At 46.6% G+C, this 13,044-nt stretch overlaps 1 protein-coding gene across 3 annotated transcripts in view; it reads right to left on the bottom strand.

Moving 5' to 3' along the window:
- Positions 1–13,044, bottom strand: part of PTPRG (protein tyrosine phosphatase receptor type G) — a 659,839-nt gene that overhangs the window by 71,992 nt on the left and 574,803 nt on the right. For all 3 annotated transcript variants that reach the window (XM_080926850.1, XM_080926851.1, XM_080926852.1), the window contains 2 exons: positions 9,305–9,354; positions 6,977–7,745 (listed from right to left, as the gene is read on the bottom strand). In XM_080926850.1, coding sequence (XP_080782976.1) covers positions 6,977–7,745; positions 9,305–9,354 — 819 coding nt within the window. The remainder of the gene's footprint in view (positions 1–6,976; positions 7,746–9,304; positions 9,355–13,044) is intronic.

The following is a 13,044-nucleotide window of genomic DNA, read 5'->3' as shown; positions in this document are numbered from 1 at the left end:
ACCTGGCTAGCAGGCTCTCGGCTATGAAGAAGGGAGGTAGGGAGCGTGTAGCCGCCTCCCTTTCCTCTCGGTATTCATTTTAGCATCTAGCAGCAACTGAGTACAGTGCTTTCATTCTGTTTAAAAAAAATTCAAAAAAAGAAAAGAAAAACAGTTTTCAGTGGCATATGTCATCACTGAATTAATGCTGTTTGCCTTTTACTGGCTTGGCTCTCATCCCAGTAGAAGCAAATAAAAACTAGCACAATGTACTATAAATGCTCCAGGCAGAGAGACATCAGATGGACCCAGCTGAAGTGCTTCCTGCCTCACGGAAGGGCTCAGCTCCAGCCGTGGGTCAGGCATGACAGAGACCAGACTGGCCGCAAGAGCACCACCTGGACGGAGAAAGGGTCCCTTTCCTTCTCAAAGAGAGCCACAGAAGAAGGGTTTGCACACTCACCAACGTATAGCCTGTTCTCATCAAGAGTGACTTCACTAACATTGTTCTGAGTGATGCCTCATTAAAAACCACCCACTGTGAATAAAGACTGCTGCTCTTCCCCCCCCACCCCCTCTGTGTGTGTGTGTGTGTGTGTGTGTGTGTGAGAGAGAGAGAGAGAGAGAGAGAGAGAGAGAGAGAGAGAGAGAGAGAGAGCACATAATATAAAATTTACCATTTTAAGCATCTTGAAGTATATAGTAAGTGTACACGTAGGGTTGGGTGTTAACCCTGGTGGGAAGCCCATTTCCCTAGCATTTTGATCTTTGACTGCATTTACTAAGTCATCAGCTCTCCCAGATCTGTTCCACACAGGAACTGTCAGGTCTAGGGTTTTTCAGAGGAATCATACAGGATTTGTATCAGTGACTAGCTTATTTTACTTAGCATAATGTCCTCCAGGCTGATCCAGGGTGTGTGTGTGGGGGACAGGGTTTCTGTTTGCCCCTCCTCCTTCCCTGAACCACCTTCAGGGATCCTTCTCAATATTCAGTAACTCCTCAGTAATGCTGGATTTTGTTCTTTTATTCACTGAGGAGCATTCCAATTGCTTCCATGTCTTGGCTACTCTGTGTACAGTGTGGCTAAGAACATACACAGATGCCTCCTCCAGCTGCTGCTGGGAACTGTTCAGAACGCACACCCAGATGTGGGATTGCTAAGACCTTATGCTATTCTATTTCCAATTGTTTTAAACAAGCACCCCCACATTATCCTGATTCTAGCCTCCTTTGTAGGGTTTGGTTTTTCACATGAAGAGTTGTTGATTAGTCACACACACACACACACACACACACACACACACACAGTCACACACACCAGGACCTGGCTCTGTGTTCTAATTGACATGTGTGAACCACACTAGAGTACCATTTGTCTTCAGTTATACCCATGCCTAAAGTTCTCATTAGCAAATTTCCCAACCCCACAAATGCCTGTTCTGCAAGATTTTGACAATCACGGGATGATCTGTCACCTCTGGTGAAGCTTGGAATGTTGGGGATGTTTAGTTATTCCCAATCCAGTCCGAAGACTCCTAATAGAGCCTGTCCTAACCCACCAGATTGCTACCAGGGACACAAGAGCTTTCGTGTAGAATTTAGTCATGGTATTTATACAATAGCAAAGATGTAGGGGCAACTGGAATGGCCGCCAATGACTGCAGGACCCACCCTGTGGTCCTGAAATTAGTTGGAGACAAAAGCCACATACAACCTTGCATCAACTACTCTGCTCCACGCCACCGCACCCCATCTCATCCTCCTTCTTAGGGTTTGGTTTAGAGCTACACAGACTTTCCTAGTTCAAAAATTACACATAGTATGGGAGGAGAAAGTTTTGAGGAGCCAAATACTTTCTGAGAGGAAACTAAATCATGTTTGGCAGCCAGAACACTGCTTCAGCTACAAGTACACAGGATGTAGCTTACAGAAGGAAACAGACCATGTCATGTTGGGTGAGTATTACTCGTGGCACCTCTACAAGTATCATGCCATGTATTTTAAGGGAAAACACAATATTGATTCTAACCTCTGCAGAGCTCAGTCCTCTACTCCTGACTTCTTCTTTATTCTGAAGAACTTACTCTGCTACTAATTTTTAAAAATATTACATTTATTGTGTTTTGTGTGTGTGTGTGTGTTCATGTGTGTGTGTACTGTATCTGTAAGTGTGAAAGCCAGAGGACAACTTGTAGAGGTTGGTTTGCTCCTTCCCTCATGTGTCCTGGGGATGGAACTTTAGTTGTCAGTCTTGATGGCAGGTACCTTTAGTAGCTGAGACATTTTACTGGCTTTGTTTTTAAATCAACAACTTTCCTCCCTTTTCCCCAAGGAATCTTCCTTCAAAAAAAAAAAAAAAAAAAAAGCATCCCTTTGGATGCTAAGGGACATTGTTGATACTTAGGGCCAGATAACCTCTCCCCGAGGAGCTGTGTACATACTATTTTCCCTGGCAGCATCCCTGGCCTTTTCCCAAAAGGCCTCATGAGTGCCTGCTCCGCAGCCCTGCACAGAGGGACAGAACACCCAATGGTGCTCTGCTCTAAATGGCAAAGTGTCAGCTTTTGAAAATGCACAAGACAATGCTGATGCCCTGTGTCATTTCCAGTCACTGCATGATGCTTACTGTGGGAACTAGTACCGAACACTCAGGAGGCCCAGAGCACCTCAACTAACAAAGCCTGCCTTGGGCCTGGCCCCACCATGCTGTGACCTGAATAAGCTCCTTTACCCCCTAAACCAGGGTTCCCTCATGAGCGTGATGGTAACTGTGGCAGCAAAGCCCTCAAGGGGATACCTTAGGGAGAGTGACACAGAAAGTGGCCTCAGTACAGGGACAATTCAAGGTACAAATGGGAACTCAGAATGTTGTTATTTCAAACAGTAACTTTTTACACTTGGGTCCCTCAGAGTTTGAAGTTTTTGACACTTTTTCAAAGGAGCGGGGTGTCTAGGTCTCGGTGTCCCCTATTCTGGCTCAGCTTGCAGCAGAGCAGAAATTCAGAAATTCGGAGACTGCCCGTGTTCCCTTCTGCAATTGCAGCTCATCGGACATATACCACCAGGTCACAGGTGATATGTGTCTTGGGGTGTGCCATCTGCCACCTCTGACGCAGGCTTTCAGCACCCAACTCAGGACAGACCTGGAGACACAGTAAGTGGTTCTAGACAATCTATCAATTGAAAACCACATTTCTCTCACCTAAGGAGACTTTGCCCTCAGTCATGAGCTTTCAACTGACATGGCCCCTGAAATGTTTCTGCCCACGTGTGCCATTCCCCCACATGGCCCAGGAACTTCCTCATCTACCTTTAAATTAGCCTAGAGTTTGCTGCGACCCTCTTGATCCTTGATCTCCTGGTCTTTTCCCTCTCACTGAAATGTCTCATCTGATCTCTGCCTGTTTGAGACAGCACGAAAGGGGTCCTCAAGGGAAGTACGTCACCATCATGGAAGGCTTCTAGGTAAGCCTTTTGGGGATACCGGCCGAGATATAACATACTTTCCTCACTTTGGGCATTGTCAGCTCTTCAAAGACACTGAGGGTTGATTCACTGACTGCTTTTTTACTTCGTGGAAAGAAAATATAACTGGAGTAAACCAATGTATACTCAAAGCCTCTGAGATCAATCACCACTAGCGTTAACAATGATGGTTATTTCAGCTAACACAAAACAAGGTTCGAGCTGCAAGAGCCAGATGGACGACATAAAGGGATGGATGGGATGAATGAGGCCTTGGGACTACACACCTATGGCTGTATGGTCTTCCCGAATGCTTTATTAGACAACAGGTATATACACGTTTGCGTTTTATATCAGAGTCTGGAAAAGAACATATTGTGGACCCAATCAAGCAACTGCCTGTCTTATAAACAGAACTGCTTAATGCACAGTCACAACCCCACAACTGACATACTAGTGCTATGAGGATGAAAGCCACAGGCCTGTAAAAACTGCATGCTGTTTGCTCTCTTCCAAAGGTTTGTGACTGAGTTTATAAGGGAGGACCACTTTCAAATTCAAATCAGCAAAAATCAGAACTATCTCTGTGGCTTTAGGGAGAAGTGGCCCTTTTTGCTCTGACTTCAGAGATCACAGGGCAAGAGTACTCCCAGGTGGGGGTGGGGTGGGGCTGAGGTGGGGGTGGGGCTTAAGTATCCAGGCTGGCCTTGAACTTCTGATCTTCTCTCATTCTCTGAGAGCTGGGTCTGTGCCACCACGCCTGCACGGTTTAGGCCGTGCTGAGGCTTGAAACCAGGGCTTTTGGCACAAAAAACAAGTACTCTGTCAGGCTAGCTACATTATCAAACCCCTCGAGGACATTTTAACTCTGGATCCTGGGAGCTGTTCTATAAAGTTCATTCAGATTACAAAGCCCCCATTGTTGCTAGGCTTTTGGCTGCAGACACTCCCTCCTCGGCTGCTAAGAAGACCTGCTTTATCAGATTTTCTTCCCCATAGAGAAGCACTTAACAACTGTATTCTACAGATAAGCAGAAACTTGCTTGGGGGTGTAGTGAATGGGGTGGGGTGGGGAGCTGGGGGGGGGGCTTCGGAGTTGAGTAGATACCCGTGCAAACTTTAAGTGTATTCAGACCAGAGAGACGGACTAAGGAATCCCATGCTATACTCTCTTCTCCCTGAGTCTGGGGTCCATCCCCAGTCTGCTCTTACAAAGATCCATCTTGGAAGCCTGCCTTTCCACCTCTTCAACTAAGAACATTCAAGCACACAGCAGACACTTGATAAAAGAAACGTTTCTCAGAAGCTGGCTGACCGAATTCAGTCTGACCCTACCCTTTGTTTTAAAGAGGAAACACACTGGCCCAAGCCACAGGCCACGCCCATCTCTGCATACAGGTAACTGTTCCCAAGAAAAGATATGGCACAAGTCATTTCTCTTGCTGGTGGTTTGCCATTTCAATTAAAACCAACCAGCTAACGCTCCTGTCACTATCTTGGCTTTACCAGTGTCTGACCTCCCTCCTTCTTACTGCTCCTTCCTCTCTGTGGTCCACTTGCACAGAGAGCTCAACCCATCCAAACTCATTCCTAGTTTAGAATCTCTCCACCTGCATTCCAGCAGCCTAGAATGTTCCTCCATAGGTTTGCGATGGCTAACTCCCCACACTGGTCTCTCTGCAAATGCTATTTAAGGTCATGCAGTTTTCGCTGGGATATCCTAAACCTTCATCAGTCTCTTCCTAATGCCTAGTCTAGAGCCTGGTACACAGTGACAGGGAACTCCTTATTTCTCTATTATATTTAAGTGCAAGAAATTCAGCGGTTACACAGCATTTTCTCACGGGGAATGCCCAACTCACACAAGAACAGTATCATCCATGGCCCCACATTCCCTTCATCCATAGAAGGTTCCTTGCCTTTCTATCAAACTGCCCCACATTTAACAACACCCATGGGACACCCCTTCCTAGAAAAAAAAAATTAGTTCATAGCAGCATTAAGGGAAAGTAATTCAAAACATGAAAATGTATTCTAAGTTGTATCTTAACATACGAGATCTCAGCTTTAGATGAATTTTAATGTTTACAAGTGCAAAAGCAAATAAATATTTACCAGTTGCCTTTTTTTTTTCACTCATAATTCCACAACAGCTTAAATGAAAAAAACATTGTTGCTAAATGTCTTGCAGTCTGGCAACAGGGAGGGTTTCTTATTAAGAAAAGCCCTCACAACAGCCTCAGCCCCTCAGCCACAGCTCCAGCATGAGCGGGTGTCAGGGTGGCTCATTAAGGTCACAGCATGTGACTGAGGCAAACATCAACCATTGGTACTGGTGTCAACTACTGGAGGATCACAGGGAGTAGAGGCCAAGCCAGCCACGCCTGCTTCCCCAGCTAGACATTTCATGTAGACAGCCAGCTTCTAGCCACATCTGCCTCCCAGTACAGATGTGGTTACCCATGGCTTGTCACAGATGCCCTTACTGATGGGCTACAATCACGGACTACTGAGATCAGCAGTTTCTAGACTGGACATGTCACGTTTCCCATTAAGGTGGGTCTCCATCCTCCCCATAACTGTCAGTCACAACATCCTGACCATATCTTCTATTATTCTTTCATAATCAAACATCTCAGTTGGGTAGTTCCCTGGCTTGCAAAATAACAACAACAACACATCTTAGCAGCCTGCTCCCCAACGTCCCTGCTACCTAACTCCTTGAAATGTACTTGACGTGCTGCCAGTGTCCGCCACCAGCCACCCTTCTGTCATCCTCTCTCTTCAGGATGCAGGCAAGGAGCGCCCCTGGCAGATTACACAATGGCTACCTAGAAATAGATGGATTGTATGTAATCAATGATTAAGGAATAAGAGCAAATGTGTGAGCATGTGTGCACCTGAGTGCATGTGTATATGTGAGTGTGTGTGCATGTGTGATTCTGTGTGCACTCAGGTTTTTGTAGCATGTGTACATGTATGTGAAACCCAGAGGACAGTTTTGGATGCTGCCCCTCAGAGCTGTCCATCTTGGCTTTTTGAGACAGGGTTTTTCACTAACATGAACTCACAAAATAGGTTATCAGGCCACTGAGTCCTAGGAATCTGCTAGACTAGTGCAGGGGTTACAGGTGCATATAATTATGCTTTGCTTTTAAACAAACAAAAAACCCATGGGTTTAGGGTTCAAACTTCATGTTTTTGAGGCAAGCAATGTACTTTTCTTTGGCTATGACACCCCTCCCCCCAGGAACAATCCCCCCCAGGAATAAGATCAGAGTGAGCAAACTTTCTTCTCAGTCTGAGGCCGTGGCTTCTTCTCAAGCAAAGACAGAAGGACAGGAAAAGAATGTTCCAGTGAAAGAATGCATCTTATCAGGATGACACAGAAACATGTGGTTGCATTCGTAGACACACCAAGGACACGGAAAACCCCAAGGAACTCCTCCCATCCTCAGGTCAACCTTTAGAAATAGGTCAGGTTGTTCACAGCATCCCAAACCTTCAAATGTGGACCAACCCCACTTACCTGGGTTAACAGTGATGAATTTGCTATCCTCGGAAAATCGGTCCCCTCGGGACATAGGCTTTTTAGATGGCATTTCGGGCCTCCTGGGATCACTCCCTGAATAATGTTCCTCTGTGGCTGTTGGGGGCACTTGGGTGGCTGTGTCCACAAGGGGATCCAAGTCTGGGTCAACATGGCCCGGTTGGTCTGTTGCAGGGGCAGAATGGTCCTGCCCATGCCCAGGTATAGTCTGATGTCCTCCCTCCTCTGCAGTCCTGTGGGGGGAAGAGGGGGTGGGGGCCGGTGCAGTCCGGTTGCTCTCTGCGGCCGTGTGAGTAGCCTCGCTCTTCTCCTTCTTCTCAGAGTCCTTCTCCTCCTCCTCATGCTCCCTCTCACCATCCTCACTCTCGCTCTTCTCCTCCTTCTCTCCCTCCTCTGCACCCTCGCTGTCCTTCGTGGGTGCCGAGTCCCCATCTGGCCCAGGGGAAGCTAAGGCCTCGGTGGTGGCAAGGACTGGTCTCCCTGCCTGCTTGCTGGCTGCAGATGCAGTGGGAAGGCGTGTGGGCCACACGGTACTGGGGAAGGAGGAGATGCCACCACCACCGAAGCCCAGGCCTGCCAACAGTGTGCTGGTGACCACAGAGGCCACTGTAGCTTGGCTGCCACTGGAGGAAGGACCCATCCCAGTTGCCATGGAGACAAACGAGAAGGGGATGCCGGAGGATGTCCAAGTAGAAGAGCCAGAGCTGATGGGGGCCATGTCTGCTGAAGAGGCAGGAGAGGCTGTCGGCTGAAAGGGCCACCCAGGGTGTGGAAAAAGGAAGATGAAGAAAAATGTAGATCACATCAATAACCAAGAATCAACTTGAAGCCCTGTTCTGTAAAAACCCAGACTTTAGTCTCCTATATTATGGGGTTTCATAAGCTTTGGTGTGAAAGTTGACTATGGCTGGTCCAGGGTCACCAAGTCTTACTTTGGTGGCTTTAAAATTACTTTGAATTAAGACATTAACTAGTGTATCAAACTCAGATGTTCTTTTATGTGGCTCAGGGCTAGGCTAGATGGGGAAACAGAAACATTACAAGTAGTCAAGCAATGAGTAAGTCATAAGATATCCAGGTCAATCCACCATAGGGAAGGGGAGGGGGAGGCGGGAGGTGATGCTTCCTGTCAATGTGTGCTGTTCTGCTGGTGACTGAGATGTGGAAAACCAGCAGACAGAGTCAGCGCCACTATCACCAAGGGAGTCCATGGAAGCCAGCCTAGGGCAGCAGTGGCAGAGGCAGACGCAGCAGCCACACTCTGGACACAGGATCTAAGACTTAGTCCCCGCCTCTGCAGCTTCTAGATGAATGCAGCCCAGTCACAGAGTGTCTGCATTTCTCCACAGTACGATCTCTGCCTCCACAGACTGCAACATTCAGGGCGACAGCAGGTGTTCCACCTAGGAAGTACCACCTCTGTGCTGGGGCTCGCCATGATACCCATTCTATGGGTAAGAAAACGGAGGCATGGAGGGGATAGGAAGCTTGCTCAAAGTGCATGACTGTGAAGCCTCAGAGGCAGGGCTGCATATGGGCAAATCTCAGCTCATCCTTTCCTTAGCTGAACGGGGACATAGTCACAAAAGTTATCTTCTACCCAAGCCCAGAAGCATCCTGCGATAATAGCTTATGTTCAGCTCTTACAAGCAGGTGTAGAGAACCCTAAATTATACCTCCCCACTCAACCCGTATAAAATGATAATCAGAACAAGCCACATTTTGGAACTTCCTCCCATTTCACATGGAAAACCTTGTAGTTTAAGAACAGCTATAATTACTGACAACCAACTCTCACGTAAGGTTGAGCACCAAACACAGAAAAGCCCTTCAACTGGGTCTGAGATGACTCTTTGCCTCACTTTCTTTAGCTCACTAGGCCTCAGTTTCTTCGCCTTCACTCTGAGATCTTTGAAGATGCAAACCAAGTGACCCATGTCTGAAAGCTGGGATGTGCTCAGTGAGTCTCGGGTTAGGACTGTCCTCAGCTCGGGTAACTTTCATTGGTAGCTGTGGGTGATAACCTCTGGATTGTACCATAAGGTGAATGGAGTCCTCTCAATGGATTAACTCCTGTATCACTTGATTCCGGGGACCCCACATAATTACAGATCTGAAAGATTTTTATTTTGACAAAATGATACATCAGAAGCCACCAATATTGCTGCATGGCACAGCTAAAGGCATGCTTGTCTCCGAATGGCTGTATGTGGGCAGTTCAACAGCATTATGCTGACACCTTGTGGTCAGAGCTTTGACTGCATCCAAATTAACATCTGCACAGATAACCCAGCGTTCTCCACTTACCACTCCCGTTTTCACAATTCTGGTCCCTTGGAATATCCGGGTAGTGTTAGCTGAGAAACAAAGAAGTTATGATGTAAACAACACACAATTCTCAGATGTACTCCCAATAAACTCTCCTATGGACACACCAATCTAAACTACACATAATCTTTAAGTTACAAAGTGTTATTTCTTTGTACATGGGCCAACCATTTCAACATATGACCCTTGTCTGCATCGTGCAGACATATTCAGATAATTGGGGTCTAGCCAACTGCTCCTGTCAAGCAGTTCATTTAAAGTTTGTGACTATTACAGTTTTGTTTTACTGAGACAGAACTTCAGCAATAGTAAGATGCCCAAGATTCCAATTATTTTTACATCTAATACCAGAACACTTAAGATGCATTTTCAAGTACTGTTGGGTTTCTGGGTTTCATATTTTTTTTTATTTAAATGGGACTAAATGTTTTTCTCTATTACCCCTTTGGTCACCATTTCTCATCCGTTCAGTGACTGTAACATGTGTCTTTAACGTACAACTGTTTACCACTTTCTAGATTTTTATTCCACTTATGTATGTATTTATTAGAAGACTGGGAATAGTGTGTGGGGGAGGGGTGCACATTGTGGAGACCAGAGCACAGCTTGTCAGAGTTGGTTCTCTCAGTAACTCACGTGGGTCCTGAGAACCGAACTCGGCTCATCAGGTCTAGCTATAAGCACCTTCACAAATGGAGCCAATTTGCCAGCCCTATGGTTTATCTTAAACTAATCCCTTTTGCTGTTACTGGTAACAAGTGCATTGCTTTCTTCTCGTTGTGCACTGCTGTGCACTCTCTTCCTGCTTGTATCTGATCGTCTCTACCATTTGCTTTACACTGTCCTGACTTTACCTTCTCTGTGTGTCGCCCTATCTGGGGTCCCTGGTTCTCACAGCTCTGCCCTCCCATGTGGGTGTTCGTAAGCAAGGCCTCTTCAGTATCTCCTGACTCACATGAATGGGCAAAGACTATGAAGGTTACCATGCTGGCCATTTAGTGTCTGCACCAGCATCGTTCAGTGCATTGGCTTGACTGTGCAGCTGGCCTCTCCAGCAGCCTTCTCCAGAACTTCCTTATCCTGTAAAATGAAACTCTAGGTACAAATTCACCCACTCAGTCCCTTTTACCTGATCCCTGGCAACCACAGCATAGAGGTGCTTTCTATTTGTGTGTGTGACTACTCGGGATACTGTACACACATGTAAGCATGCATATTTCTCTGTCGCTTATCACAATGTCCTTTAAAGTCACCCTGGGATGAAGGCATGGACCAGAATTTCTTTACCTTTTTCTACAGTGTCCCCTCCATCTACGAACCACAGAGCCTTAGAACAAGAACATGAACTCCTTCCAGTGGCTAAGAGATTTATCTCAAGTGACTTGTACTCTGAACAGAAGTTCCCCATTGGGAAACCAAACCAAACATGTTCCCAACAACAAAACAAACAGGCAAACAAACAAACACAAGCAAAACCCCAAAGAAACCCCCTACCTGGTAGGCTGTCACCTGTGTGTGGGGTGGGGTGAAGGAACTGAGGAGGAAACAGTCTGCAATGGGGGTCATGCTATAAGCGTCTCTTGCCATCAGAACTACTAGTAATGTGTCATGGCGGATAAGTATATTTATTGGCATCTTACTTTTCACTCTATTTTATTAATTTATTTGCTTATTGTGTGTTTCTGTCGCAACATGTGCATGCCATCAATATGCCCTTTGAGGTCAGAGATCAATTTTCTCCTTCCACCGTATGGATCCCGAGGGTCAAACCTGGGCATGCTGAACTAGATTCTTTACCTGAAGAGCTGCCTCGCAGATGGGTGCTTTAGTATATTATACAGATCATAAATGCTGCTATATATATTCCTCCATGTGTGTTCCCAGACTCCCAGATCCGATGTATATTTATTTCTAAAAACAGTGACTATGTAGCAAACTTCCCTGGAATTCTTTATGAAAACTTGAGTCTGAATAGGAGGTGAATTTTGGACTTTGCTCTCTCTAGTTCCTGAGCAGTAGGAGATGGGTGGGTAGGAAAGGGCAGTGGGCAGACATTGCTGAGGGTCCCAGCTGGCATGGGGCTTGCATGGGTGTTGTGGGAAAACCATTTTGCCGTGTGGGGAGGTGTGGCCAGAGGCTCTGGTCAAGGAAACAGATGCAGAATGCACAGGGAGTGTCCTCCTGCCCATCTCTGAGCAGAGACGGTGGGGAACATCTAGAGACACCATTTTCAACAAGCCACTGTGAGCAGACACTTAAAACGCTCCCTGGCTTGAGTTTCTAGCTGATGGGGCCTTGTTAGAACTGAATTATATGATAAACCTTTAGTTTTTCAGAGTCTATGCAGAAGTCAGGCCATCCAGGGCTATTAGTCAAAGGAGGCAGCTCTGCAGGTCTCAGGTTCCTGGTCCAGGCAAGGGAAGGCCTAATCATGATTTATGGGTCTGAAGTTCCCAGGCCTGGCCGTGGCAAGTTTCCTGACTGATCTGTCTTTCTCATTCCCTTTACCACACAGACCCTGCCACGGCTCAAGGTTCTTGCTCAACACACGAAATGATGCATCCCAGCTATATGTAGATACAGATTTATTTATGAGAAAGTGCAACTTCTTCAGTTAACTTTAAAAAGATGGATGAAATCATTAGCAAGGAATTTTTAAATGCCACCTGTAAATTCCAATTCCTTGGAAGAAATCTCTGCTGGAGAACTCCCTCCCTGGGCTCCCCCTTTGCTACCTTTTCCTGAAAAACCTCACAGAGGCCAAAACTATAACCACTGAAATAGGAAAGGCTTATACTATAATGCAAATCTAAAACTGGAGCGCTGAGATGTCACAGTTCCTGGGTTACGAATGTCCAACTGGTAGAGTCTAGGCAAACACCTCACAGCAACATACACGGTGTGGCTGTGCAGGGCCCTGGGACTTCTGCTTACACCAATTATTTCATGCATGTCATCTGCTGCTGCTGCACAGTGGCCTCTGTGGACGAGCCTGTAAATGCTACCAGATTTCAGAGTGGCAGCCAGCAGCTTTGGGAAGATAGATCACAGATTTCCCCAGCATGGCACAGCTGAGGATTAGCAGCTGGGACTCGCACCCAGCGCCGTCCGTGCTGAGCCCGGCTCCAACCTGGCATTCTTCTTCGGCGCCTGAGCTTGCCAGTCAGCAGGACCATCTCACTAGGCCTCACACCCCTAGGCCCCACTGCCAAGGCTTAGAGGCGGTTGGTTTGAGGGCCTTACGAGCGCACAGAGCTCCCGGGCTTCCAAATGCTGCTGGTCCAACCTGACCACATGCTTTACAGGGTTTGTAGCTTTATCCACACCCCTGGCAGCTTCCGGGGAAAACCCCAGATGTTTAATGAGATCCACAACTCAAAAGTTGAGAATTATTTGAGTGCACATATGCCCAGTGTCACTCTGCTACAAAAAGACACAGGAAACAGAAATGGGGTAACAGTGGCCTGGTGTACAGCTTTTTGTTTTATAGACAGAAAAGCTTGAACAGCCAGCATCTCTGTGTGGAGCCCAAGGCCCTCACCTTTAGTGTCATGATGGGTTTGGTGTTTGCTATGAAACTGGACCACAGTTGACTGCTGATTTCTGTAAATAATACTAGAATCAGAATTAGGCTGTGGAACATAAGACAGACTACATCTTATCATTACTTCGATAGAGAATAAACTAAAGCCCTGTACATGCGAAGCACATGCCGTACT

The sequence above is a fragment of the Micromys minutus genome (genome assembly GCF_963924665.1).
Source record: "Micromys minutus genome assembly, chromosome: 12".
NCBI lineage: Eukaryota > Metazoa > Chordata > Mammalia > Rodentia > Muridae > Micromys > Micromys minutus.
The sequence above is the reverse complement of the archived record's forward strand: the minus strand, read 5'-3'. Positions and strand labels throughout refer to the sequence as shown.